Raw genomic sequence first — 24,025 nt, forward strand, 5'->3', positions numbered from 1 at the left:
TGCAGATACTCATTTATGCTTTAGAGAAGTATCAAGCTTTTAAATTTGACTAAAAAAATTAAATGTAGCACTTCTAGTTGGCATTAAGTAACACTGACGGCACCAGAAAGTCTGCATGAATGTGTGTTTATGAAGAACAAAGAAGGTGTTAATGTAGGAAGCAGTGCCTATGCCATGTTCATTGGTAACATCACCTAAGTTAAAAGAACAGAAAAATGTTTATATTCAGAAATTATAACCTGGGTGGATACACATTATGTTAAACGAATACAAAAGGCTGTTAAGAAATTGGAGACCACCAAGATTAGAGGTTGTTCAAAAAGCTATTTTTCCACATAAGTCAATTCAGTTGGAAAGCTGTTCGGATTCTTTGTTTCCAATACAAGTATTTCTTATCTGTCTCAAGACTTTCCATGTACAAATAAGACAAAAGATTAAACCAAACAAATAGGAATGAAAAACCCAGAGACCACTTTGTCCCCCAGTCATGTCCCAGAGTAAATCTGGAATTGGCCATTGTATTTTACTTCCTGGCTTTCAAAAACCAAAGGACTGTCTTCAAAGTGAAGCTGCAGGGAGCCATATGGGTGTTTTCGGAAAAGTCATGTTTTGTTAAACACTGACTGGGACTGTCTTCTGTTGACCCATTGTCAACAGTGTGGGCTATGAGATTTGCTAAATGAAAATGTGTTCACTGCTTCCCCCTGTTGATGCTCTACAGTCATTTCTGCATAAAGCTCCACTCAAATTTTGGGTTCTATTAATAATACTAATCTTTTAATGATTCCATGTTGGTCGTCTCTTTTCATATAGATTCTTTCTTCTCTTTGATGAAAGAGCATTTTCATACTCGTGTCTCTGTCCTGAGTTTCTTTTAAAAAAAATTAAGCTGATTAGGTTCTCTCTTTTCTTTTTAATCTTTGCCTTAGTCATTAAGTGACTATGTGCTTTTCAGGTAGCTTTCATATATTTATTATGCCGTTACCCCTGGCTCTTTAGCACTCCGAATTTTATAATTTTTTAGTGCACTCCGCCCTTTGAAGGTCTCCTGCTTCCCTTTCTGCGCCATAGATCAGAAGACCATGCCAGCTCTGCATGAATTATACAGGGCGAGCCGTTCTAGCTGTCGGCATTCAGGTAGCCGAGACGAGCCGACTGTGGAAACTGCAGAGAAGCCTTGCAATACTAAGTGAAAGGATGATAAAATTCAGCGGGGATAACTATATGCCTACGCACAGGAGGCCTCAGCTGCGCGGCCGAGGCAGGAGGAGGACACGGCTGCGCAGCCGAGGCCTAGGCCTCGGCTGCGCAGCCGTGTCCTCCTCCTGCCTCGGCCGCGCAGCCACCAGGGCCGGTGCTCAGTGCTCCACACCGGCTTCACACCGGCTCCCCACCATGCCCCTCCATCTGTGTGGATGCCAAAAGCCCGGCCCCAGGGGCTTGAAGAAGCACCGCCATACCCCACCCAGGCCCGAAGCGGCGCCCGGGCCTTCCCGCCTGAGGGCAGGGCGCATGCGCGGAGGCGCTGTTGGGGCGTTGCTATGGGAACGGGACGAAGCCCGGAGGAGGAGGAGGATGAAGCTGAGGCGGCTGCTGCTGCGCTACTACCCGCCGGGTGGGGAGGCCAGGACGGTTCACTGCCCTGTTCAGGGGCCGTGCCGGCTCGGTGGGGCTGGGGCCAGGCGTGGGGATCGCCGTTGGGCGGCCGCCCCTGTGAGGGAGGCGCGGGGTGTGTGCGGGGGGGTGGTGGTGGTGATGGTGGTGGGGGTCTCCTGTAATGGGCGTTTTCCTCACCTCTGTCATGGGCTAGGACAGAAGTAAGCTGGTGGATGGCGCTGGGTTGGCTTCAGGTGCGGGTATTTTGGCATCTGCGGTCGGTGGAGGGACTTCCAGCTCATCAGGGCTGTAATTAATGAATTACCATTGCGAAATCAAGGCGGTCTTATTTGCATTGCTGTAAGGAGTTTTACAAGGTCAAAAGTGGCGGTAGTTGGCACCAAAAACAACATACATGTGTTGTCAAGAGGTCTGATTAGCAAAAAGTTGCCACATTTCTTATTTTTTCTTTCTCTGTGCTGTGAATTTTCTGAGCAGAACCATGCTTTGGAAAGCTGTGCTGCTGAGCTGCCTTCATCGTTTATCATGAACTCAGTCAGGAGATTTAATGAATTTTAAGAAGTGAAACATGACGGAGATGGCCAGCTCAGGAAGTGTATTGTAATATCGGATCTTCCTTTCAACTTAATAACTTTTCTTATGGACTTGGAAAAATGCAAAATGAGATAGAAATTCATCTAAAGCATCCTTTCCCGCAGAAAACCAAGGAGCAGCAGAACTCTTTAACAACTGTTTCAAAACAGGAAGCAATGCGGTTAAACATTTTAATGCTTCAGCTCAGTAGAAGGTGCAGAGATGCCAGAGCATACCTAGAAATGGAAAGCGTGTTATGATTTTCTATACATTACTGCACACAGGCCTTTGCAAACACTGAAATAAATAGAACAGGTTTTGTAAAACATATTTTCCAGGCTTCTTGGAACACCAAACTACAACAAGTGTCTTCAGGACAGCTTCTTTGAAAATAGGGCTGATGAAATAATGGAGAAAGTTGGGGAAAAAAGAGTATGTTCATTTCCAGAACAGAAAATGGGTCATAAACAATAATGTTTAATATCTTTTATTGTATAAACACATCGGAGTTGTTCATCACCCTGCTAACTCTCAGCAAGAACAGACAAACTCGTTCCAGTTCCAAGAACTGGTAGTAGGTCTGCTGAAGTCAGTGGAGCAATAAAAGCGGAAGCATCGCTGTCTACAGTGCCTGTTATAAAATCCCAGGTACCTAATTAAGACCTTCTTATTATTTTTTTTTTAAAGGAATTATTCTGGAATATGTACAAGGTGGTGAGCCAAAGACCAGATCTATAGATCTACTTGATCTTCGACCTGAGTAAGTATGATATTATTTCAGATAAAAGCACTCTCTGCCGTTTTGTAGCATGCTCATATACAACTCTATTTGATTGTTTTAAATATAATTGAGGTCACCTATGTCTTTGTTCACTAAAGTACGCACTAAGAAAAAAAATAACACAGTCAAATCATTCTCCTACTATTTTAAATACAGAATCTTGCATTCCAGCTGAATATTACCATCATGATTTTCTGTTCAGAGGTGAAGCCTCTTTTTGTTTATAGAGTTATGATTATCAAGATGCCTGTACAAAGCCAGCAGAAATATACAGCGCTTAACATTGTGATGAATGACAGTTAATTCTTAGGTCCTGTAATAGTGTTACTGGTCTTCAGAACATTTTCAAACAGTGGGTCTAACTCAGCCCCCTGTTACGTTGGTTTAAAGGACCTCTGTTGAAATCACTGAAAGTAACAACTAGGCATCAGTTCAGATCTCTCCTGTTAGTGAATTAATCCTCATAACAACCATAGGTAAGGCAGTGTAAGATAGGCAAGTAGGTGATTCCCTCTCACGTATTTGTGTGGAGAAACTAAGTATTTGCTTCTGTTGCAAGTAATGGAAGCTTTCTGGTTTCCTTTGTTTCAAACCTAATTGCAGTTGGCTTCTTTGAAAGAATAAGTAAGAGTGCATAATCTGATTTTCTAGTATCCTACCGATGATGAGAGAATTTGCAGGAGCTTGATATATCTAAAAATCAGGGGTTGGCCTAACTGAAGAATAAAAAATACAATGTATTTCAAAGTCAAGTTTAGATTTAAGTTTGATAAGGATATCTTTCGGTAAGATAGAAGGCAGAGGTCACTTCATGAGGAAGCAAGTAAGACTTGCTATGTGGAGGATGATACTCAAATTATCTGCCGCTGGCTTTCAGACAGTTGGAATGCACCAATCTGAAACTCCTATATGTATTCCTTGTGAGGAATAGGACAAATTTGTTGTAATGAGAATGTTGACTTAAGAAGTTATTTAGCTTTAGTACTGCTACATGTAATTTATGCACCAGTGCTTTATCCATATTTCTTTAAGCCATTACAGAATGAGATAAATGCATATAATTTAATTGCTTACTTCAGTTTCTCTGCAAGTAAATAATATTCTTGGGTTTATATTCATAATTATTGACAGAGGATGAAATATGGTGGATTTTGGTTTTTGGGTGATGGATTTTGTTTGTTTGGTTGTTTTTTTTACACACGCCCCCCACCCCCAATTAGCACAGATGCCATAGCCTTAGTAGAAGAAATTGGAAAAGGAGAACCTCTCATCACAGCTTCATGTAAGGAACACATCATACATTTAGTACGAAGATTGCAAGAGAAGCTAGAGGAAAAAGAGGATCACAAATTCTATCTTTTTAAGGTCAGAGACATCTTTAAAATAATTTGGGGCATTTTGGGGGGTTTCAGTTCTGGTGTTGCGAGTATGTTTTAACTGCTGCATATTATGCATGAGAGCAAAATTTGGACTTTATGGCCAATTTCTTGGCTCTTTTCAATCACCTCTGCACTGCTTAGAGTGACTGAGTCTGGACTGGTTATGTCGGCCAGGAATTCCCCGAAAAGTCTGGGAGGTGTAACTGTTCCGAGACACTGTTTACGCAGGCTTATGGACAAGGGTGTGTTTTGGATGGAGAGAAAGAATTCTCGTTTGTTAAATAAGGCCTGGGGGACAAGCAACACCCGTAGTTACGTTTAAACAAAACCTGCAAATCGATCCCAAGTAAATTATCTGCTGGGAAAAGGCTCATCTTCAGTTTACAGACAGTAATTTAAAAATTTATTTTAAATGAGTAAGCTTTTTAAAAACAATGATTAGAGAGACCTTTCAGGGCTTCAAATCCAGGATTCAGTCTGTCAGAAAGGAATAGGTTTACTTGTATTTCATTGTGGAAATAAAAATAAAATTACTTCCAGAGATTGTATGTTGCAATCTGAAATAATTAAGTGTTGTATCTTTACTGTGTCAGCAGATGGCAATGTGTAGCTGTTAAAAATTGCTGGTCAGTCCTATGTTATTGTTACCGTACATTTAGAGGAAAGGAAGAAGTTTTGTGTTGGTTTGTTTGGCTAAAAAAAACCCCTTACATGTTGCTAGACATAACTTCGATTCTTTTGACCAACATTACACATTTGGGTGAATTCTGCAAAGATCTGTGTATTTAACCTTGAAAACAGAGCTATGTAATAAGGCATTTTAAATTTAAAAAGTTTATGTTCCGTTTTAAGGTATGCTCTCAACTGAGAAAATGCCTTGCGTTTCACAAGCTTTTAAAATTGTTTGTTCATCGCAGAGTCTGGGAAATCATCAAATATTTGTTTAAATTTCAGTGTAAATAAAGTATTTGTTCTTTGTTGGTTATAGTGCCACATTTGAGCTTCTGAATTTTGAAGTACTAGAGGCAGGCAAATCCAATCAGTGCTGGCTTATTTCCTTCACTGAAGAGTAGTCAGAAGTGTCTGAAATTAACTTGTTTTATGTTTCAGTTCCATTTAAAGCTACTGAGATGCTAATAAAATATAAGAGGTGGGTGGAAGCGAGAATTTTTTTTTTTTTAAATGTGTTTGCATTGTTTGGAAAGGAATATTTTTTCCTGTTGCACTGGAGCATAATCTTAAATGAGTGTATAAACCCATCTTTTTGTTATTTCCAGTAATTGGGGTGACAGTGCTGTGTTAGGTACCCTACAGAGAAACAAGCTTTTGTAACAATTTCTCAGGTTTTAAACTAATGCATAGAAATGGTATACTGTAGTGATTTGCAGATTTTTATCTAAGGGACTGCTGTAGCAGATTTTGCAGAACTGAGGTACATTTTTTAAATTTTGCCTTAGGGTTTGATTATTGTATCATTTGCACAAGCAATTCTTGCTGGCTTAGAGTTCTGTGGATGAAGCAACTGCAGCACTGGGCATTGGAAGAACAGAATTAGTCCCATGATCTGAAATTGCACATAAACCCATCTCATTTTCCTCCCTTTTTTCATAATGGTTAAACATGTTTGTTGTTCAGAGCTGCCTGCATGGAGCCCTAAAAATGTCATGGGTCAAATTTCCATAAACTTCCATGATTATCCATTCTCATGTGTAGATATTTGTATTCTGTGGCTGTTTAAAAAAAAAAAAAAAGCAAAATATTTTTGTCATTCCCACTGCTGTAACTGAAAGTACAACTTGTCTTACTTTCTGGAGAGAACAGAAATTGCTGTTTCTCTAACATTAAATATGTTTTTTCTCTCTCTCTCTCAGTCCTTCACTTGACCATTGTTATTTCCATTTTATCAGTCCCTGCTCTTCTGAGTAGATGATCTCTGAGCTCCTTTCGTTTTTCTTTTGGAGACAGACAGCTGAGAAAGCTAAAGTTAAGAACAAAAAGTTGAAGCTCTGGTAATATGTCAGTGATTAAATCGCGTTGCTCATAAATCATTTCTTCTTCATTCTTACGCTGTGAAGAAGACCTAGTGGACCACTGCTGTATTTTTAACATCCCTTTACTTCACTGTCAGCAGTTGCTGTGATTTTCCAGGATATGATTTTATTATGCTTTAGACTCAAGCAGAAGCCAGCTTGTAATAGGTGAAAGTTGTTCAAATGCAAACCCTGATATACAGTAGCCACCTTATTCAAACACAAACCAGATTATTATTTGTTCTTTTGTCATTTTCAAAGTATCACAGCACACTTAATTTCATTGGCAGTATCTGAAACCATTTTCACCTATGTTTAATAAACCTTACTATTATTATGGCTATGAGATAATTTACATTAAACATATATACTGTCTGATTTTAAAGGACCGTAGAAGCAATGTTAGAAAGAGTCACCTCCATAACCTACACAATACAGGCAGACATCAAATTTGAAATTCCCTCTTTGAATTTTGTCTTGATAACTATCTTTTTTATGGTTCTGCATGCCTTTTTTGTCATGACCTCACAGGACGTAGATGTATCTTGTTTCTGTTCTTCATGTTTTTGAAAACAAAATCATATACTAGCTGAAAGCATCCCATAACCTAAAAGACTCAAAATACTCAATTCAGCTGGATCTCTTCATTCACTATATAAGGCTTAGTATTAGTTGGGATTGCTTTCATCAGTGATCTCACCAGACGTGATCTCCTCACTCATTTGTTTTTCATCTCTGGTCTAGGGTTACTTTGCTGGTCTCAGAGAAGGTGGAGAAAAAGCAAACATGGGGGAAAAGACAGTTCATTCAAGTAAAATATAAATTTCAAATCAATACTATATAATACCTTACAGTGATAACCTGTTGAGGCATGGGAGATTTTTTTAGTTAGAGATTAATGTATTGCAGCTGTAACTGCTACTCTGACAGGAGGAGAAGAAAATATTAACCTAGTGAATATTTTAAGCAATTGTTATTGGTTCTTTTTTTTAATTTTCATCAAATGTTGTTTTCTTCTTCCTTCCCTTGCTTCTGTTTCAGGTACTTAGAGCACATATATTGCCACTGACTAATGTAGCATTTAACAAATCGGGTTCCCGGTAAGTTGTTTTCAAAGTCAAAGTACATAATCACTAATTGAAGTTTTGTATTTGTAAATTAAATTGTAAGGGAATTTCAGTGCTCTTATCTTGCTGCAAAAAGAATTCAAAGAATTCAGCTGTGTTACTTCTAAGCATCTTTGACATAAATTCATTTGGGACTTTCACTGTAGTGGAATTTCATGTAAATTGATTCAACTGTGGGCACATGCCAAATCATTTTTTCTTCATGTCTTGAAAGCAACAGCTTGCTTTCTAGTTGAAATACATTAAAGATTAGAAACAATTTTTTTTGTGAGTAACAGTTTAAAAAAAAAACAGAAAAGGAATCTCTATGGTCATTAATCTGTTTTTTTGAAAGAAAGAAGATATTTAGGGTCTGAGACAGTGCTAACTGAAATCTGTGGAAATAACTCATTTGACTATGCACCAGGACCAGTAAGATATTTACTGTATTCAGAAATTAATTTCTCTTTCCTTTAGCTTTATCACTGGAAGCTATGACAGAACCTGCAAAGTATGGGATACTGCATCAGGAGAAGAGCTACGTACGCTGGAGGGACACGGAAATGTTGTCTATGCAATAGCTTTCAATAATCCCTATGGGTAAATATATTTTCTCTGGGATACATCATAATTGCTAATCATGTATTTTGCAAATACAGAACTGTTACTCAGACTTTAACATCAAATATATTATCTCAAATTGAAAGGGTTAAAATTCTGAATTTGTAAAGTTCAAGTATAATCACCATGGAACAGCACTGTATATTATTTTTATGAGAGATACACTCAAGCGTGTTTTCTGCTATAATTTGTATATGATGTGAAATATAAGTACTTACTACATCTTGTGTTGCTGCAGTTAAGGAGAAAGAACGTTTCTGTCATAATAAAAGTGGGTTTCTCCATTTGGTGTGGCACATTCATTATTATTTAGGACAGAATTTAGAAGTGTCATAGCTGTTGAGTAATTATTATAAAATCCACAGGGTGCCGCTGTATGAATGTCAAATATGAATCTATGCATCTTTTGTTTTCTGCAATAACTGTTTGCCCTAGGTTAGAATTGCCACATGGTAGGTGAAGGGAATTACACGTTAGCTACCGAAGTTTCGTTGTCATTTGCTTCTTGAGGAAGCTGTCGTGTATAAGTAAACTGTTTTGCTTCCCTGCAAAATAGGAAAAATTAATTCCTATTTTTATATTGAATCACATTACTTCTTTCACTGTCAGATGCTGGATTTATCAGTTAAGCAATACACAATCAACATCAGAAAATAATAGTTACAGACTTTTTCTTACATTATTCGGAGCATCATCATTTCCTTCTAGATGAAAAGACTTTATCTAACCTAGAACCTGCTACGTCAATGTCTTATATTCTGCTATTATTCTTAACTATTTTAAAGTAACCAATTAATGAGATTTTTATGTACTGTGAAGAAAGTAATGTATGACAAATACCTGTGCAAAGATCAATAACTAGACTGTAACATTAAAGTGGAGAAGTGATATATAGCAAGCGAAAGCTTGGTGAGAACCCTGAGCTACATTATTTAAAGTTCAGTATAAAAGAACTTTTTTTTTTTCTGCTCATCTTTAGATTTCGATACAGTGTCCTTTGCTACATTTTCTGGGTACCTCACTTCAGTCTTGCTCTAACTGCAGTTGATCACAACACTTCCACTGACTTTGGTGGGAGTGGAGTTCGACCTCTGAAATTTGGGTAAACTGCTTATAAAAGGAGTTTGTAACTGTTGATAAACAGGTGCTATCTGACAAAATGACATAACTTTTAAATACATCTGGAAGTCCAGCAGATAACTTCATCCCTAATGTAGATTAGTCATCAGTTATGAACAGTTCTGTGCTAATAGGCACAGCAGCTCTTTGAAAAACTAATTATGTCTGCTAATTTTTTCTACTAATGTAACTTCTGTTTGTGAAATCCTGCTTCAGTATCTTATAGTGCAGCAGAATGCACCAAAATGAATGAAAAATTCAACAGCTGGGTATTGTTTCTGTGAGTTTTACTGTCTTTGAGGTCAGAGTTTTTTTTCTAAATAAAAATGTCAGGATTTTTTCCATTTAGTGACAAGATTGCCACTGGATCTTTTGATAAAACCTGCAAACTGTGGAGTACAGAAACAGGAAAATGTTATCATACTTTCAGAGGACATAGTGCAGAAATAGTGAGTACCGATGGACACTTCGTATTCCTTTTTGTTTTCTTATTCCATCACTGATGACTGTGCGTTCCAAGTCCCTGTGAGCTGAGACTGGAAGGGGCAGCTATTCTATTGCGTCTGTTCACACATTCAGATATTGTGAATGTTTCCGCACTACAAGAAAAAATACTCTGACAGTTCTTAAGAAATAGAATAAAACATTGTATACAGTTTGAAATTATATTTTTATTTTTAGTTTGTTCCAATTTCACTTGTTTGCTAAATGTGAAAACATTTTTGAAAAACACCATAACAATCGGAATTTTCAATTTACTGCATATATCTGTTCCTTGATTTGTTTATGCATCTAATTTTTTTCTAGGTATCTTGCATTGTGTCTCGTATTTGCAGAACTAAATACACAAGAACGTCATTGCTTGTATTGCTGTCTTTCACATGTAGATCTGTACTTCACATACAGGGCCAACTGGAGCCATAGAAGACGGAATTTCTGAAATTCTAAGCGTATTAGCTGGGAATATGTGGGATGCTGAAATGTCAAAGATATATGAAATGAAAATAATTTTAGCTTAAAAATGGTTAGTTTCCTTTCCAGTGCACTGAGATCCCTCTTAGCATTAGTGAATATCTTGATACACAGCATTCCGATTTAAAAGATCAGGGCAAATCCACTGAAACTCTTAATGTCAATGCAGAATATATTTTTTAACAGAAATAGCTATACAATCATTATTCAATAAAGCATTTCTGGAAACATTTGGAATTTAATTTGTAGATTGTGAGGCCTATAGCTGGTGTGTTTGGTGGATGGTAGTTTACCTTGGTGGAATGTGACCTTGGTTTTAGTGGTTTTTTGATTCTCTGGATAATTCAAAACAGTTACCTCTTACACTGGAGAATGCGTTTGCTTATTGAGACAGGCTGCAGTGATTTTGCTGCTGCAAATCAGTTGGCTAAATATTTAAAGGCCTGTCAATTTCTTCTGACTTCTGGAGGCATTAGATTAGACCCAAAGTGTTATGAATTGTGCTAGCAAGTAATTAGTAGAATATAATAGCCAGCAGAAGATGATGTGTTTCTCTGAATGAGACTAGTTTCTGAAAGGCCATTATTGCATATGATACTTTGCTGGCAAGGGCATGTTCATAATTATTCAGTATAAAAAAAAAAAAAAAAGAGAGAAAAAGAAAGAAGTGGACATAATGAAAATGCACCAGTGACCCTAGCTACTGTTTTCCTCTTTACATGGCACCTCCTATTCTTTATTAGGAGAACAGTCATATTGAATAATTACAGAAAATGGGAAAATGACTACATGATTTTCTAATGTGAAAAATTAATTAAGGAAGTTGTTGAGCTTTTGTTCTTGCTTTTTCATAAATAAATATGATGTTGTGGCAATGCCCTCAGCAAATGACCTAGATAATGACACCTGTAAAGAGTATGAGTGTACAAAGTGTGTTTGGGGGTACACAAAACTGTCTGGAGGGTCTTTGCCCCAAACTGATCAAGTTAAAGAGGAAGCCTACCAAATGATAGTGTTAGGGAGGACTGTCAGGCAGATTGAACAGTAACTGGAGAATCTCAAAGAGAATTTTGAAATAAAGAAGTAGAATTTTGAAGAAAGAAAAGGAAAGAAGTAGAAAAAGATGAAAGAATCAAGATAATTTATAACAGGGTGGGGGATATATTAGTCTGGAAGTTGTCACAACCTGCTCTGGTGCTTCCAGAAGTCACCGAGGGCATCACAATCTCTGCCTAGACCCGAGAGTGTAACCTTCCTTTTGGAGACACCATGAGGAGTCTTCATCTGACTAGTGAATTGTCAGTACGGGGTTCAACAAAAAGGGCCAAATTGTCCATCGCCCCACCCCCATGAGACGTGCATATGTGAATTTGGATGCCTTCTCTCTGGTGTGTGGATCAGCAAGTTGTAGGAAGTGGCGTGGGTTCAACTAAAGCTAAAGCGCTCACGTCTCCTAGGGCAGGTGTGTGTGAGTAGGGGAACACATACTGCTAGGAAATGGGGATGCGCTTGTATCCCACTCATCCCCTGAGAGAGGATGAGTGAGTGTGCGTGCAAGAGTGTGAAAGTGTGTGTGATTAAAACTTCTTGGAGTTAGAGGAGGTGGTTTAGATATTTGTAGCTGTTTATTAAGATTGCGTAAGTTTATCTTTGTATTAAAGATACTGATACTGAATACATAGTTCTCTGCCAGTTAACTATGCACTGTTAATAAATTAACAGACTGCTTCAGGCTTGCTTTTCATTAAAACTTTCAGAACTAAATAGTTGCTCCCTGTGACACAAAATGAAGCACCTAAATAGTGAATTTTAATCCAGGCTCAGAAAACAATGCAGGAAATCTTCCAGTAAGTCTTTTTAATGCATTACCATTGCAAAGCAGCCAATCAGTCCAATTGATTTGAGTAGTCATCCAGAGCTATGTGATAAGGATTTATTGCTCTTCTAGTGAGCTGTTGGAAGAACTCTGCATAAAATATTGTCAGACTTTTGTCTTTTTTTTAAAAAAAATATTAATCCTGACCCATTGTTTTTGAGAAAATGTATATAAACACTCTCCCACTTTTTCCATCCAATGTTTCTTGCTATAGGTATGTTTATCATTTAATCTTCAGAGCACATTGGTGGCAACTGGAAGCATGGATACCACTGCCAAATTATGGGATATCGAGAAAGGCGAAGAAGTAGTCACTCTAAGTGTATGTTTGCCTTCCTTACGGTTTTAAAAATGTTCCTTGCTTTCTTAGTTTTCTGAGACAAATAACAGTATAACCGTTCCAATGATTTCAAAACTTGCTGAGTTTCTTTTACCAGGTGGTCCCACAGTGACTGCAGTTAAAACAGATTAAGAAAACTTGAAGGGAATGATAGAGCTATGGTATTTTATAAGAAGTCCTATTTATCAAAAGGCAGAATTTCTCATTTCAATAACATTACTGCTATAGATCAGAATGCCTTCCATCGCTCATTAAAACAGGTTGCTATACTGTAAATTATGACCACTTCTGCATTAACATAAAAGAACTCTGAGAACATTAATGTCAAACACTACATCTGTATGGATCTTCTTCTTGTAAGCATCAGCAGACAACATACATCCACTTACCTCTAGATTGTGATGTCTCTCTGCTCTACGTGGCTTACTGGGATTATACAGGTTCAGACTGGCCTGTGCTGTTTCAATGCATTTCTCGTGCATAAATCCTAAATAACAGGTAGCGCATAAGCTTCCTTTGGTGTATGTGGCCTATAGAGTGAGGAAGGCATTTTATCCTCCTTGACTTTATCTTCCTTAGAGCCCCGAACAGAGCAAAGAGCAGTAGAATGTGTGAACTTTTAGCTTATAAGTATGTGCACATTAATTTTTCCAACCCTCTCCACCAACACCAATGACAAGCTGTACTGTAGTTTACTGTAAAATGAATCATCTGGTTTCAGTATGTATTGATGAACAAATATGATTCTGTTTAAATCAAATATGGGAAATATACACTGATGACATCACTGAACAATTGTTCATTGCTTAAGTGATGTGCCTGATTTCTTTCAGTTATTGGGATATTGACTATTCCACAGTCCAGTATATCTTTCTGCAAAAGCTGTGATATATTGGACAAGACAGTAAATGATATATTGAAGGGTTATAGAAGGATTATACTGCTGGAAAAAAAGCTACATATTAAACTACATTAATGGAAAAGTTATAATTTGCGTTCTCATACTCCTTTTTTAAAATTCTCTCAGGGGCACTCAGCAGAAATTATTGCATTGTCTTTCAACACCACCGGAGACAGGATTATCACTGGCTCCTTTGACCATACAGTAGCAGTGTGGGATGTTGGCACTGGCAGGTACTAAAGTACTAATAAATATAATTTTACATTGCATGTTTTCATGACAAGTGAAAGAGACAATGTTGAGCTACAAATTACAGACCTTGTGTTTTGGCTTCATTTAGAGTATACGTTCCTTCATCTTATCATTTGTTACTCCTGTTCTCTTTGTTCTTCTGAAAAGGAATGCTGCTCATGAAGTGCTTTTGTATGTTTTTTTTTCCTAAATTTCCATCTTATGAGCACTGAGGAGGCAGACAGAATGGACAGATCTTGTGTTTGTTGCTGATGAAATCTTCAAACAGGAAAATATTTTACCAACATGGAAACTCATGGTTTGGAAGGTGTCTATAGTTTCTAGATGGAACAGGCTGTTTAAGTAGAAAGAAAGTATATTTTATGTCATAGAAAAGTAGCCTGGTCACATTGTCTTTAAAAACTATAGAGGGTCTGTTTTCCTTTCCACAATCCTTTAAGTCAGTATAAATTTATAGAGGAGAAAATTTGGCCCCTCTGACTACAGAGAACAGAATGTCTTGATTATGATGCCAACAAATAATAATTTAGTAGCTAAATATGAACTTGTTGTATTATCCTGACAAATTCACTTGTTTTTTCAACTGGAAACTCAGTATAAGTGGAATAATAAAATGATTGCCCTGGTGACTGACAAAGTAATTTATGAAGAAAACCATTTTGTTACATTCTCAGAGGTCATGTCTTTTTTCTTTTTGTGACAGCAAGGGGAATATCTCTGAAATGTCTATATAAAAGGAAGTGTGTGTATAGTGATATCTTGGGGTAATAAACAATGCGTATCACTTCAAAATGAGAGTAATCATGTGATTTAAAAAAAAAGTATACATAGTACATAGTACATCATTTACGGCTTGATCCTGTAAGCTTTGAGCTTATTCAACACCAGAATTTTAATGTTTGGCATGGAAATACTTAGGAGGCACTCACTCAGCAAACTAGACCTTTGGATTCAACTTCATTCAGCCTGGTGTTCTTGCAAATATTTTTTGTTTGAAAACAGTTTCTTCTTCCAGCTTCTTGTCTGAGCCTGCAGCAAATTCAGTCTTGGGATTTTCATGTTGCATTCTTTTTTTCTAAGAAATGAATGTGGACTTCATGTCAGGGTCAATACCAGGAAGTGGAATATGAAGGAGAAAATTCTTGTTTAAACACTGGCAGCTCTAGTGATTGGCTAGTGGGCAACAGAATTGTGCCAGAGCCAGCATTCAGCCTTTTAGATGGCAGTTGGGGATGTATATATTTAGTAATAATGAAAAGTTGCAGTCAGAAATACTGTGAGCAAATCATACTTTGCTGTATACAGGTTCAGGTAGATTTGCAAAAATCTTGTAGGTGAGGTTGTGCATGCCCATCTTTCACCATATGAAATACATGAGAAACACTGCTTTCCAAATCTGAGTTACAACTTGAAGTTTCTTTTAATTTTGCTGGCTGACCGATGGGTGACTGTGTTCCTCAGTTTTATTCTGGGTAGGTATCCAGAATTGTCCTGAGGGAAGTTGATGCAGGGACAAGAAATCTCAAGAATGTTCAAGAAGGCTTTCTTCATAAAATGTTAAATTTATAAAAAACCCAAAACAACCACACAACAAAAAAACGGGAGGGGGACACGCACACACAACACAGGACATGCTTTTGGAATATAGGTCTGTATTTCATCAATAATTTCTCCATGGCAGGTACGGTCAGCTACAGTTCAGCTGAAGGTGTCTTCAGTTTCATGTGACAAATCAACAGCCTGTAACTGGGGTCAGGAGTTGTGGACACCAAGATGCTGAGAGAGAGACGGCTTCTTATTTGTAATTCTAGTGCAAATATTAGAGCATCCATATATTAAGTTTCACTGGAAACTGAAAGCTAAAGAAGTATTATTATGACTGAAGCTGATTTTTTTCTATTATTATTTTTAAAAATAATTTAAATGGAATTTTTTCATGGCATTTCACAAGTCTGTTTTCTGTGTTCTTTCTAATTGTTTGTCTGATAGATAGTGGTTTCTGTGAGATGTCCCATACTTTGCTATTTATTCTGCTTATTGACCAGATATTTACGTTGAAGCTTGAAGCCTGGACTGTCTTTGTGAAATTTGGAAATTCAAGTCTTTAGATTGTACATTAAAACTTTTTCCATTATTAGTTATTTTGGGTATTAGGTATTACAGTAACAGCAGTTTCTATGGCCAAATAATATGTTCACAAAATTAAGTTTCCTACTGTTGTTTTCTGCTTGTTGATTTTTGGTTTTACTGTAAAAAGGTCTACACAATTACAATGGTGCATGCCTCATATTGTTAGAAAGTAAAAGGCAAGTAATAGTAGAATTCTATAAAATGACACAAGTTTAATCAAGTTTTTGTTATCATAAACAAATAGAAAATTCAATTGCCTAGGAGATTTGCTTTGCTGTTCATTTAGCATATATATTAATTTAGCTACCCTTACATATCTTATGCGATGAATAAAAACACTTCAGTCACTTAAACTCATTTAGTTGTTTTTCTAGTCATTAGTTTATCCATTAGTTCAAGCAGTTTTCTACTAATGATACAGTCATATTAGCATTGTGATAATAACCTAATTTAATAATCCTTTAATATATGTATGGCGATTAATCATTTTCAGGGTTCATTGCCTTATAGGCCATTAACTCATAGGAAGCAATAATGGCTAATTGTACCCTCTCTATTCAGCTAAAGCTGAAGAATTTAATGGAACTAGTATTGCCAGTCTCGTGCAGCAAGAAGTTTAGGATTAATGAGGATTAGAAATCATATTTCATTTAGGCCGTCATCTGCCTGTTACTTGGGAACATGATCACATTTAGTACCTGATTAAGTTCCATCTGATCTTCAGTGGATTTTATAAATGGTTTAGATTATATGGAGCTTTAAAGATGCACTGTTTACAGTTCGTTGAAGTAGGATAATGGGAGAGAAATGTGGAAAAACTTGCGCTTTGTGCTTTGTATGTAGAAGAATACAAGAAATCTGTCTCTGGCACTGGGAAGTTATCACATTTCAGTGGAAATACATTCACTAAAATGTTTTTGGAAGAGAAGGGAGGGCGTTTCCATTTTATTCCTTACTGCCTTTCTGTCTCAAAGATAAAAAATGGAATTGATGTAGTACTAGAATCATAAATGAGCTGTACCACTCCATTTAATTGCTTTAATGGATAAAATGGTGAAGACTTGACACCTTAACTATACCATTTTACAAACTTACTTATAATTTATATGCGTATATCAAAATGCACACTAAAAATGTAAATTCTCTTTTTTGTAGGATGTTACATACCTTAATAGATCACCGAGGAGAGATTAGCAGTGCACAGTTCAACTGGGACTGTTCTCTCATTGTCACTGGATCAATGGACAAAACATGCATGGTAGGAAAGTTGACTAGGTACTGAATACAGCTACTTGATATATAAATATATATCTTTTGTAAATGAAAGAGCATTATTTTAAACTAGTACATGTAATTCGTTAAAGAATTTACAACTAAATGCAGAAGCTATAAGCTTATTCATTTCAGTGAAGTCCAGTTAAATAACAATAAAAGTTTTAAGGCTCGTTTAATCAATACACTGAAATAAAAAAATATACAGAACTTCATTAAACTGACTAAACAATGACTCTATTGATTTATATCCAGGTTTTGTGTTAATGCGTTGTCAGACATCAGAAAGGGTTTATACAAGTTGCTTTATGGATCAACTAGATATTTATCAAGTAAATTCGTCAAAATAAGCAAAAATATCACCCTTATTTATCTATGCAGCTGTGGAATGCTATGACTGGGACACATATAGCAACGTTAACAGGTCACAGTGATGAAATACTGGATGTCTGCTTTGATTATGCTGGCCAACGTATTGCAACTGCCTCTGCTGACGGTGGGTGAAGTGACTGGGACTGCTGTAAGGATTGCAATAGTAGCATAAAACACCTTCGTCCTTTTCTGTTGGTTTTGCTTTGAATGTAGCTTGATGAAAGAGGATTATCGTGACTCCAAACTATAGATCAAGCAATGTTTGTTGCATTATAGAAAGTTTGGCATTAAACTTAAGAAGTTTTCCCCAGAGAAAATTTTCTTATTTTTCACACTTTAATCAACTCAACCAGTCTTTCCCTTTTAACTTCAAATTTGCAGGGAAATATTTCACTTGTGGGTGGAAATGCATTTTAAATGCTTAGATAAGTAGTTTTTGAGTGAAGTTTGATTTGAGTGGCTCAAATTTAGGCTTAAATGAAAAAGGTAGTTGGAATTTTAATGGTGGATTTGCAACTAGGCTTTCCAAATGCACAGCAAGAGAACACACAGTAAAGAGGCAGTGAAAGAAGCAATTTTGTTATTGGTATGTGGCAATTTTGCAAGCTTATTATTTTTTTAGGAAGCAGAATAAGTAGTTTTTTGTATTCACCTGCACAGTGTTATATTATAGTGCATAAAGACATACCATATTATTTTTACATACTTAAGTGTTTTGATTTGCACTTCCGGAAACGGGATACCAGACTGGATGGGAGACACTATTTGGATCTGATTTGCTGTAGTTGCCAAATTTAGACATAAGACAATGTAAAAAGTTTCCTGAGATGTAAACAATAGTTTATAAAACATAATTAATAGTTCATTAAATAGAATGAATATCTGAAATATAATGAAAGCTTTCTGAATATATCGTACATGCATTCTGAAATTAAAGACTTCAGTGGTCCGTGTTCTATGTGGACATTTGTATTCACATTTTAGAAGTTTTACAGCAGAAACCATTAAGAAGCCAACCTTTTCCAACCAGATTACAGATCCTTTTTGACATACTTTATCTTTGGGGGAAACTCTGTTATGATTGTCTTCTATTTCTTTTGAAATCCTGAGGATGAGGCCCTTCCAACCTTATTAAAATGTTCTTATTGAAATGCATGCTTAAGCATAACAATCACAAATGGCTCCTAATCTACTACAACAGGATCAGCAAGAGTCTATAATGCAGAAACAAAAGAGTGCATTGCAAAGCTAGAAGGGCATGGAGGTGAAATTTCAAAGGTAAGTTGTTTGTGGTTTGCACCTTTTCTTATTCGATTACATGTGACATCCAATCCACCAGTTATTCCATGGCACAGGGATACTGTTAAAGAATGTTGTGGTAAAATCGTTGATATTTAAGATTGAGAGGTCTGGCTAAGAAGTTATCTTTACTAAAAGAACATTCCTTTCAACTAAAAGCTATCAGTCAATGGTTGTTTCCAACTCCCACTTCTGAGATACGATAATACTGGGTGTGCTCCACCAAGAGCCATCTCTCCATATTGTCATATTCTTTACTATTTGATTCCTTAGAATTGTGACAGTTAGCAAGCTACTTAAGAAGTTCATCCCTCCCAGGGATACCTGGCTTTATTAACATTGAAATGATTGTTTTTCTTTACCTCTTTCCTTTTTCTGAAACACTGTACAGGTCAGGTCTCTGCAATGACTTGGCAGAGAACAGGGAGCAGAGAGGGAGATGCTGTCCAAATGTTCTCTCACTGCGATTATAGTTAATACAGCTTCTGTCTGACCTCTCCTAAATTGTACTTGTGTTATTAAGTCCTTGGAATCCCCAGATTCTCTGACAGAGCATGCACAAGTTTTTTTAGTCTCTTGAGGACATCTTAGGGCTATTGCCTCTGAGGTTTTTACCATCACCCTCATTCCTTGCTTCTCCCAGGTCTGCTCCTCTTTACTCTTTCTCATTTGTCTGCACACCCAATTTATGGAATGGAACAGAAAAAGCGTATTTCTGTGGCAAAATATATGGAAGGTCTTATTTTCAAAAGTGTGTAAGAGACTTGGAAGTATAAAGCCTGTTTCACACATCACTTGGTCATGAGGAGTGTGCTCGTGTACTTTGCTGGAAGTCTTGTCTGGCTCAATTTTGAATGACAAAGTTCAGTTCCAAATACATTTAGTTACTTCCAAAATTGTACATATTTTTCAAACTTTGTTATTTAATGCTTGCACCTTCTCATCATTCTTTCAAATGGATAGTTTTCACTAGCTTCCAGGCTGGTATGATAAGTCTGTGCTGCTTTTGTTTGATGTATTTTGTAATTGGAATATTAATATTTTGAAACTAGGACGATTCTTAGTGAACAAAACTCTGGTGCTTTCGTTGTATTGAGAAGGCTATTATAATCACTCTGCTGAGAGAATATCAAGGTCAGAAGGGCTGGTCTTTCCTCACTAATATACTCACTGCAATATTTCCCACTCGGTGTAGGTGCACGGAGGAACGCAGCCTGAACCCATGCTGACATGTGGGTAGGTTAGGGACAGCTTCTGCCAGGGTCCTTAGTGCTGGAACGATTTCTTTGCTGGAAGTGAGAATCTGCTCATCCAGGAGCATGTTGAAAAGTCAGTCTGTTTCTGCAGATGTTCTGTGTAGCTGTGATCACTTGGGAAGGTTATGACTTGGAAATCAGATTTCTGGAGAAGGGGCATTTTGCCCTCAGTAATTAAGCAATTTTGCATTATATAATAAAGCTGGTATTGTCTGGTTAATGCTATAAAAATATATCAGATTATTTGGAAATGCATGCAATTTTGGCAATGAATGTTTAACAAATATGAAGACATACTACAAAGTAAGTTGCCTTCAGTGGAAGTTTTGATATTACAGACATGTATGTTATTTAATGTAGAACTCTGAAATTTCTATAAATGTTACATTGGAATAATGATAACATTTAAATAAAGTTGTTACGGTTGTAGAGCAATTGTGATTTTGCTGGATAATATTCTGAAGTCTTGATCCTATAGTAAGGTCATTGTATATAGACCTTTGTACATACACAAAGTTTTCAGCCATGGAAGTTTGCTGGGGTGACTCTAGTGGACTACTGTCCTTAATTTTAGCTGAAAAGCTGAATGCAAGAGTTGCTGGTCCCTCTTTTCATCTTTTAATCACTAGGTTGGAACTTCATTTTCCAGGTATATTGACTTGCTAAGTAATATAACTCTTTTCTACATTTTTTTAAAGGTATGTTTCAACCCTAAAGGCAATCGTATACTAACAGCCAGTTCTGATAAAACAGCTCGACTCTGGGATGCTGCTACTGGACACTGCCTTCAGATATTAGAGGGTCATACTGATGAGATATTCTCCTGTGCTTTCAATTACAAGGGTGATATAATCATTACAGGTAACTAATATATTTTTTTTCCTTTTTTTTTGAGAGACATTTGAAATCTTGTTATGGTAAACAAAATAAGAGTCTGAGAAGTTTCCTGAGGCCATATCCCAAATACATGTACCAGCAGTGACTTAAAATATAGTCAAGAAAAGCTAAAAACTCACTTTTGAACTGAGGTTTAAGTGCATATGGCAATGAACAAATTTGTATAAAGGCAAGGGCATACCCTACCATCTCTCCTGTGGGCATATACTAACACCTGACCCGTGACTAAGCCCTTTTCTCACAATGCATTGCAGCAGGGGAGGTCTGGATGAGCAAAAGGCAAAGTTTTTTAAATGGGAGCACAGCTCTCGTGTATTTGGCACTGAGCTCTGTTCAAGTTTCCTTCATTTCAGACAAAAAGTCATGGGAGTGGGAAAAGGTGTGAATAGAGTACTTGTGATTGCTTCCATCTTTTGACTAACTACCAAAATATGGGATGGAGTTGTTCTCAGATAAAAATATTGCTGTAGGTCCTGCTGTCTCTTGCTCGTTGTGGACAGGAAAATACTTCTCTAGCTCCTCGGCATTCTGGGTTGATTGTTGATGTCAGTGTTAACAAAATTGGATAAATTGTGTGATACAGGTAAATGATTCCTTCACAATGTGTGTTTATTACTAGGGAGCAAGGATAACACCTGTAGAATATGGCACTGACTGAAGAGAAGGAACGATCCGGTTTGGGATATGCCTACTTTGTGAGTTTCACAGTCAATAAACTCAGTCTTTCAGATCTGATTTATTTTACCCTCTGTTCGCCTTCAGTTTTGTTGAAGTAGAAAAGTTACCTAGATTTTGATAGCTTTGACTTTGCTGATGTCTGGTAGATGTGGAATCACAGAACAGTAGAAGTTGGAAGGGACCTCTGGAGATCGTCTAGTACGACGCCCCTGCTAAAGCACTGTCAACCAAGCAGGCTGCCCACGACTGACATGGTTTTGAATATCTCCAAGGACAGAGACTCCACAGTTTCTTTGGGCAACCTGCTTAGTGTTTGATCACTCTCACAGTAAAAAGAGTTGGGATTTTTTTTCCTTATGTTTTAACGGAATGTTTTCTTGTATTTCAATCTGTGCATGTTGCCTCTTTACTGGTACTACCAAGAAGATCTGGCTCTGTTATCCCAGTCACCTGAGAGGAATCATCATTAGTGTGAATGAATTCAGTAGAATGACTCTATTTCTTTGCGTGTAATTTTTAACCTGTAACCCTTTTAATAAAAAAAATACAGCATTATAATACCCTCAGGTGTGAAAGGGGTGGTGTTATGCGCTTGCTCTGAGTACTTTTGTATTTTTTTGTTGTGTAATAAAGTATTGAATTAAAACGCCAGTTTTGCTACTTGTAATACACGGTCCCACTTGTAAGGATGATGACAGAAACTGAGAAGTGGATGAGGAGCTCCCGCAAGTTCTTTACCACTGTACAAAGAGCTCTGGCCCAGCCTCATCTCTCACCAGCAATTGCCAACAGGTTTCACCTGTGCAGAGCTCTCCCCACTGCCTAGCAGAGCACCTGGAAGCACAGTTGCTCTTTGTAGGGGAGCAGTGAAGGAGCAGAGCTGACTGGTCCCTTCTGGCTGCCTTGGAAGAAGGATGGAGAGGCAAAGAGGGTAGGATTGAACACAGTGTGTGTGTGTTGACTGAAAGAAAAAAGGAAGAGTGCAGCAGAGAATGAACTTGAAGGTATTTTTTTTATATAATACATCTCTAGGTGGTTATGGACTTGACTTCTAAATGTTGTTAAATTGAATAGGAAGTTACTAATGCGGATGCATTCTCAGTGAGGGCTTGCCAGCATCCTTGTGTGTAAACGAAGAAACAAAAGTGCCTGTCGTCACTTGGCAAATATCCTGGTTGTTTCAAGCAGTGTCGTGTTGTGGGAGCAGTGTGCTGCAGATCATTTAAAATTAAACCTTTACCAGTAGGCAAAGTGGCTGATATTAATGTTACTGTAATGCTTGTGGTGTTTCCTGTTGTCTTGTGCAAAGGCTTAGGATATTGAAAGTGTGTCTCAGTAATTCGGAATTAAAAGGGGCAGGAAGGGCAGTGTGGTTCTGTGTTACTTTAGAATTGCCCAGTGTCTCTAGATCGCTTCGCACCTGTGCTTATAGGTGTGACATGGGGGATTTCCAGCTGACAAAATTGGAGGAAAACTAATATAATGAAATGTGTACAAATACTGTTATGTTGTTAAAAACTGAAATTTGACTTGCTGTGTAACCATCAGAAAGTGAAAAAAAATCTTTGGACTGTGATTAGGAAGTATTTTTTTTTTTTTTCTGAATCTTTCAGGATGAGTTATTTTCTGTTGCCTTTTCCTTTATGATTTTTCTCTTATACCATGCTAGTGACTCAGTGAATCGAACATCTGTAGTAGCTTTTGGCTTTGAGCTATTGTCCTATTTTTATGTGAAATTGTGAGCGAGTCGAGGTTTTGTAGACCGAGCGTTGGACTGGGAGGCCATCTGGGCTCTATTTCTGACTCTCCCTAGATTCACTGAGTGAGTAGAATTGTTTTTCGGGCTAAGTTATCCAGGTTTCCTGCTCAAATGTGAAATACATTCACATCTGGTGCGATTCACAGTGCTGATGAAAATTGTGTTGACTTGGCGCCTTGTGAGAACTTCAATAGTACCCTAGGTACCATCATATGAATGCTTTGATGTTAGGTGCTCTGCGCCTTGGTTTACCCGTAGGTAGATTTAATAAGTTGTAAAGATGTACGTTAAAAGTGCATTGTACAGATGTATCATCCTAAAATATGTCTCTGGTAGCAGCTTGATCCCTTTCTCTTAATTCCACTTCAGTGCCTGAAACCGAAATAGCGTATGTGTCTGCTCTAACTCTATTGTCTGGTGCCTTTTTAATCTTATAAAAACATTTGGCTTCTGCATACCTTATGCTCTCCGAGCTGCCGCTTTAATCACTGGGTGGTTGGAGTGGGATGTGGCTTTCAATATCCTGAAATGCCAGCAAACTTGGTTTGCTGTCACCTTATTGAAAAGGGTTCCCTCCGGAGACTCCTGAAGTGTGCTTCAGTGAGGCCTGTCACAGTGGAAATCGTATTTGCTGTGTTGTTTCTGGCCTTTAGACCTCTGCATCCTTCCAGTATGTATCTCTGGGAATACACGAGTTTGTTTTTCTGGGAAAGCAGCCTGTAGCTTGGACCGTGTAGCTTCCTCAGGACAGAACAGGTTTTTGCAAGACACAGACACGGATCTCCGTGAAAGCAT

At 37.4% G+C, this 24,025-nt stretch overlaps 1 protein-coding gene across 4 annotated transcripts; it reads left to right on the top strand.

Annotated features, from left to right (window-relative positions):
- Positions 1-1,532: 1,532 nt before the first annotated feature.
- DAW1 (dynein assembly factor with WD repeats 1) lies at positions 1,533-23,633 on the top strand. Of its 4 annotated transcripts, XM_074590091.1 has the most exons (14): positions 1,534-1,615; positions 2,878-2,950; positions 4,192-4,336; positions 7,422-7,480; positions 7,964-8,086; positions 9,576-9,675; positions 12,289-12,396; positions 13,442-13,548; positions 16,853-16,955; positions 17,351-17,465; positions 18,543-18,619; positions 20,595-20,757; positions 21,413-21,488; positions 21,618-22,121. In XM_074590091.1, exons 1-13 carry the CDS (start codon positions 1,576-1,578, stop codon positions 21,445-21,447), a joined length of 1,248 nt encoding a protein of 415 aa, XP_074446192.1. In that variant the 5' UTR covers positions 1,534-1,575; the 3' UTR covers positions 21,448-21,488; positions 21,618-22,121. The 4 variants fall into 4 exon arrangements, with proteins under 4 accessions (XP_074446191.1, XP_074446192.1, XP_074446193.1 ...); XM_074590090.1 differs by having other exon boundaries at positions 1,533-1,615; positions 21,413-23,633; XM_074590092.1 differs by having other exon boundaries at positions 1,553-1,615; positions 12,313-12,396; positions 21,413-23,633.
- The last annotated feature ends 392 nt before the right edge of the window (positions 23,634-24,025 follow it).

Source organism: Larus michahellis, chromosome 6 (assembly GCF_964199755.1).
Source record: "Larus michahellis chromosome 6, bLarMic1.1, whole genome shotgun sequence".
NCBI classification, from domain to species: domain Eukaryota; kingdom Metazoa; phylum Chordata; class Aves; order Charadriiformes; family Laridae; genus Larus; species Larus michahellis.

What these genes read in the sequence shown, in the direction of transcription:
- DAW1 (XM_074590089.1), top strand. Translation starts at nt 1,576, where the DNA reads ATGAAGCTGAGGCGGCTGCTGCTGCGCTACTACCCGCCGGGTGGGGAG. An exon ending in GAGGACATAGTGCAGAAATA is followed by an intron (nt 9,676 to 12,288) that starts GTGAGTACCGAT and finishes TTCTTGCTATAG; the next exon opens with GTATGTTTATCATTTAATCT. An exon ending in GGGTGATATAATCATTACAG is followed by an intron (nt 20,758 to 21,412) that starts GTAACTAATATA and finishes GTTTATTACTAG; the next exon opens with GGAGCAAGGATAACACCTGT.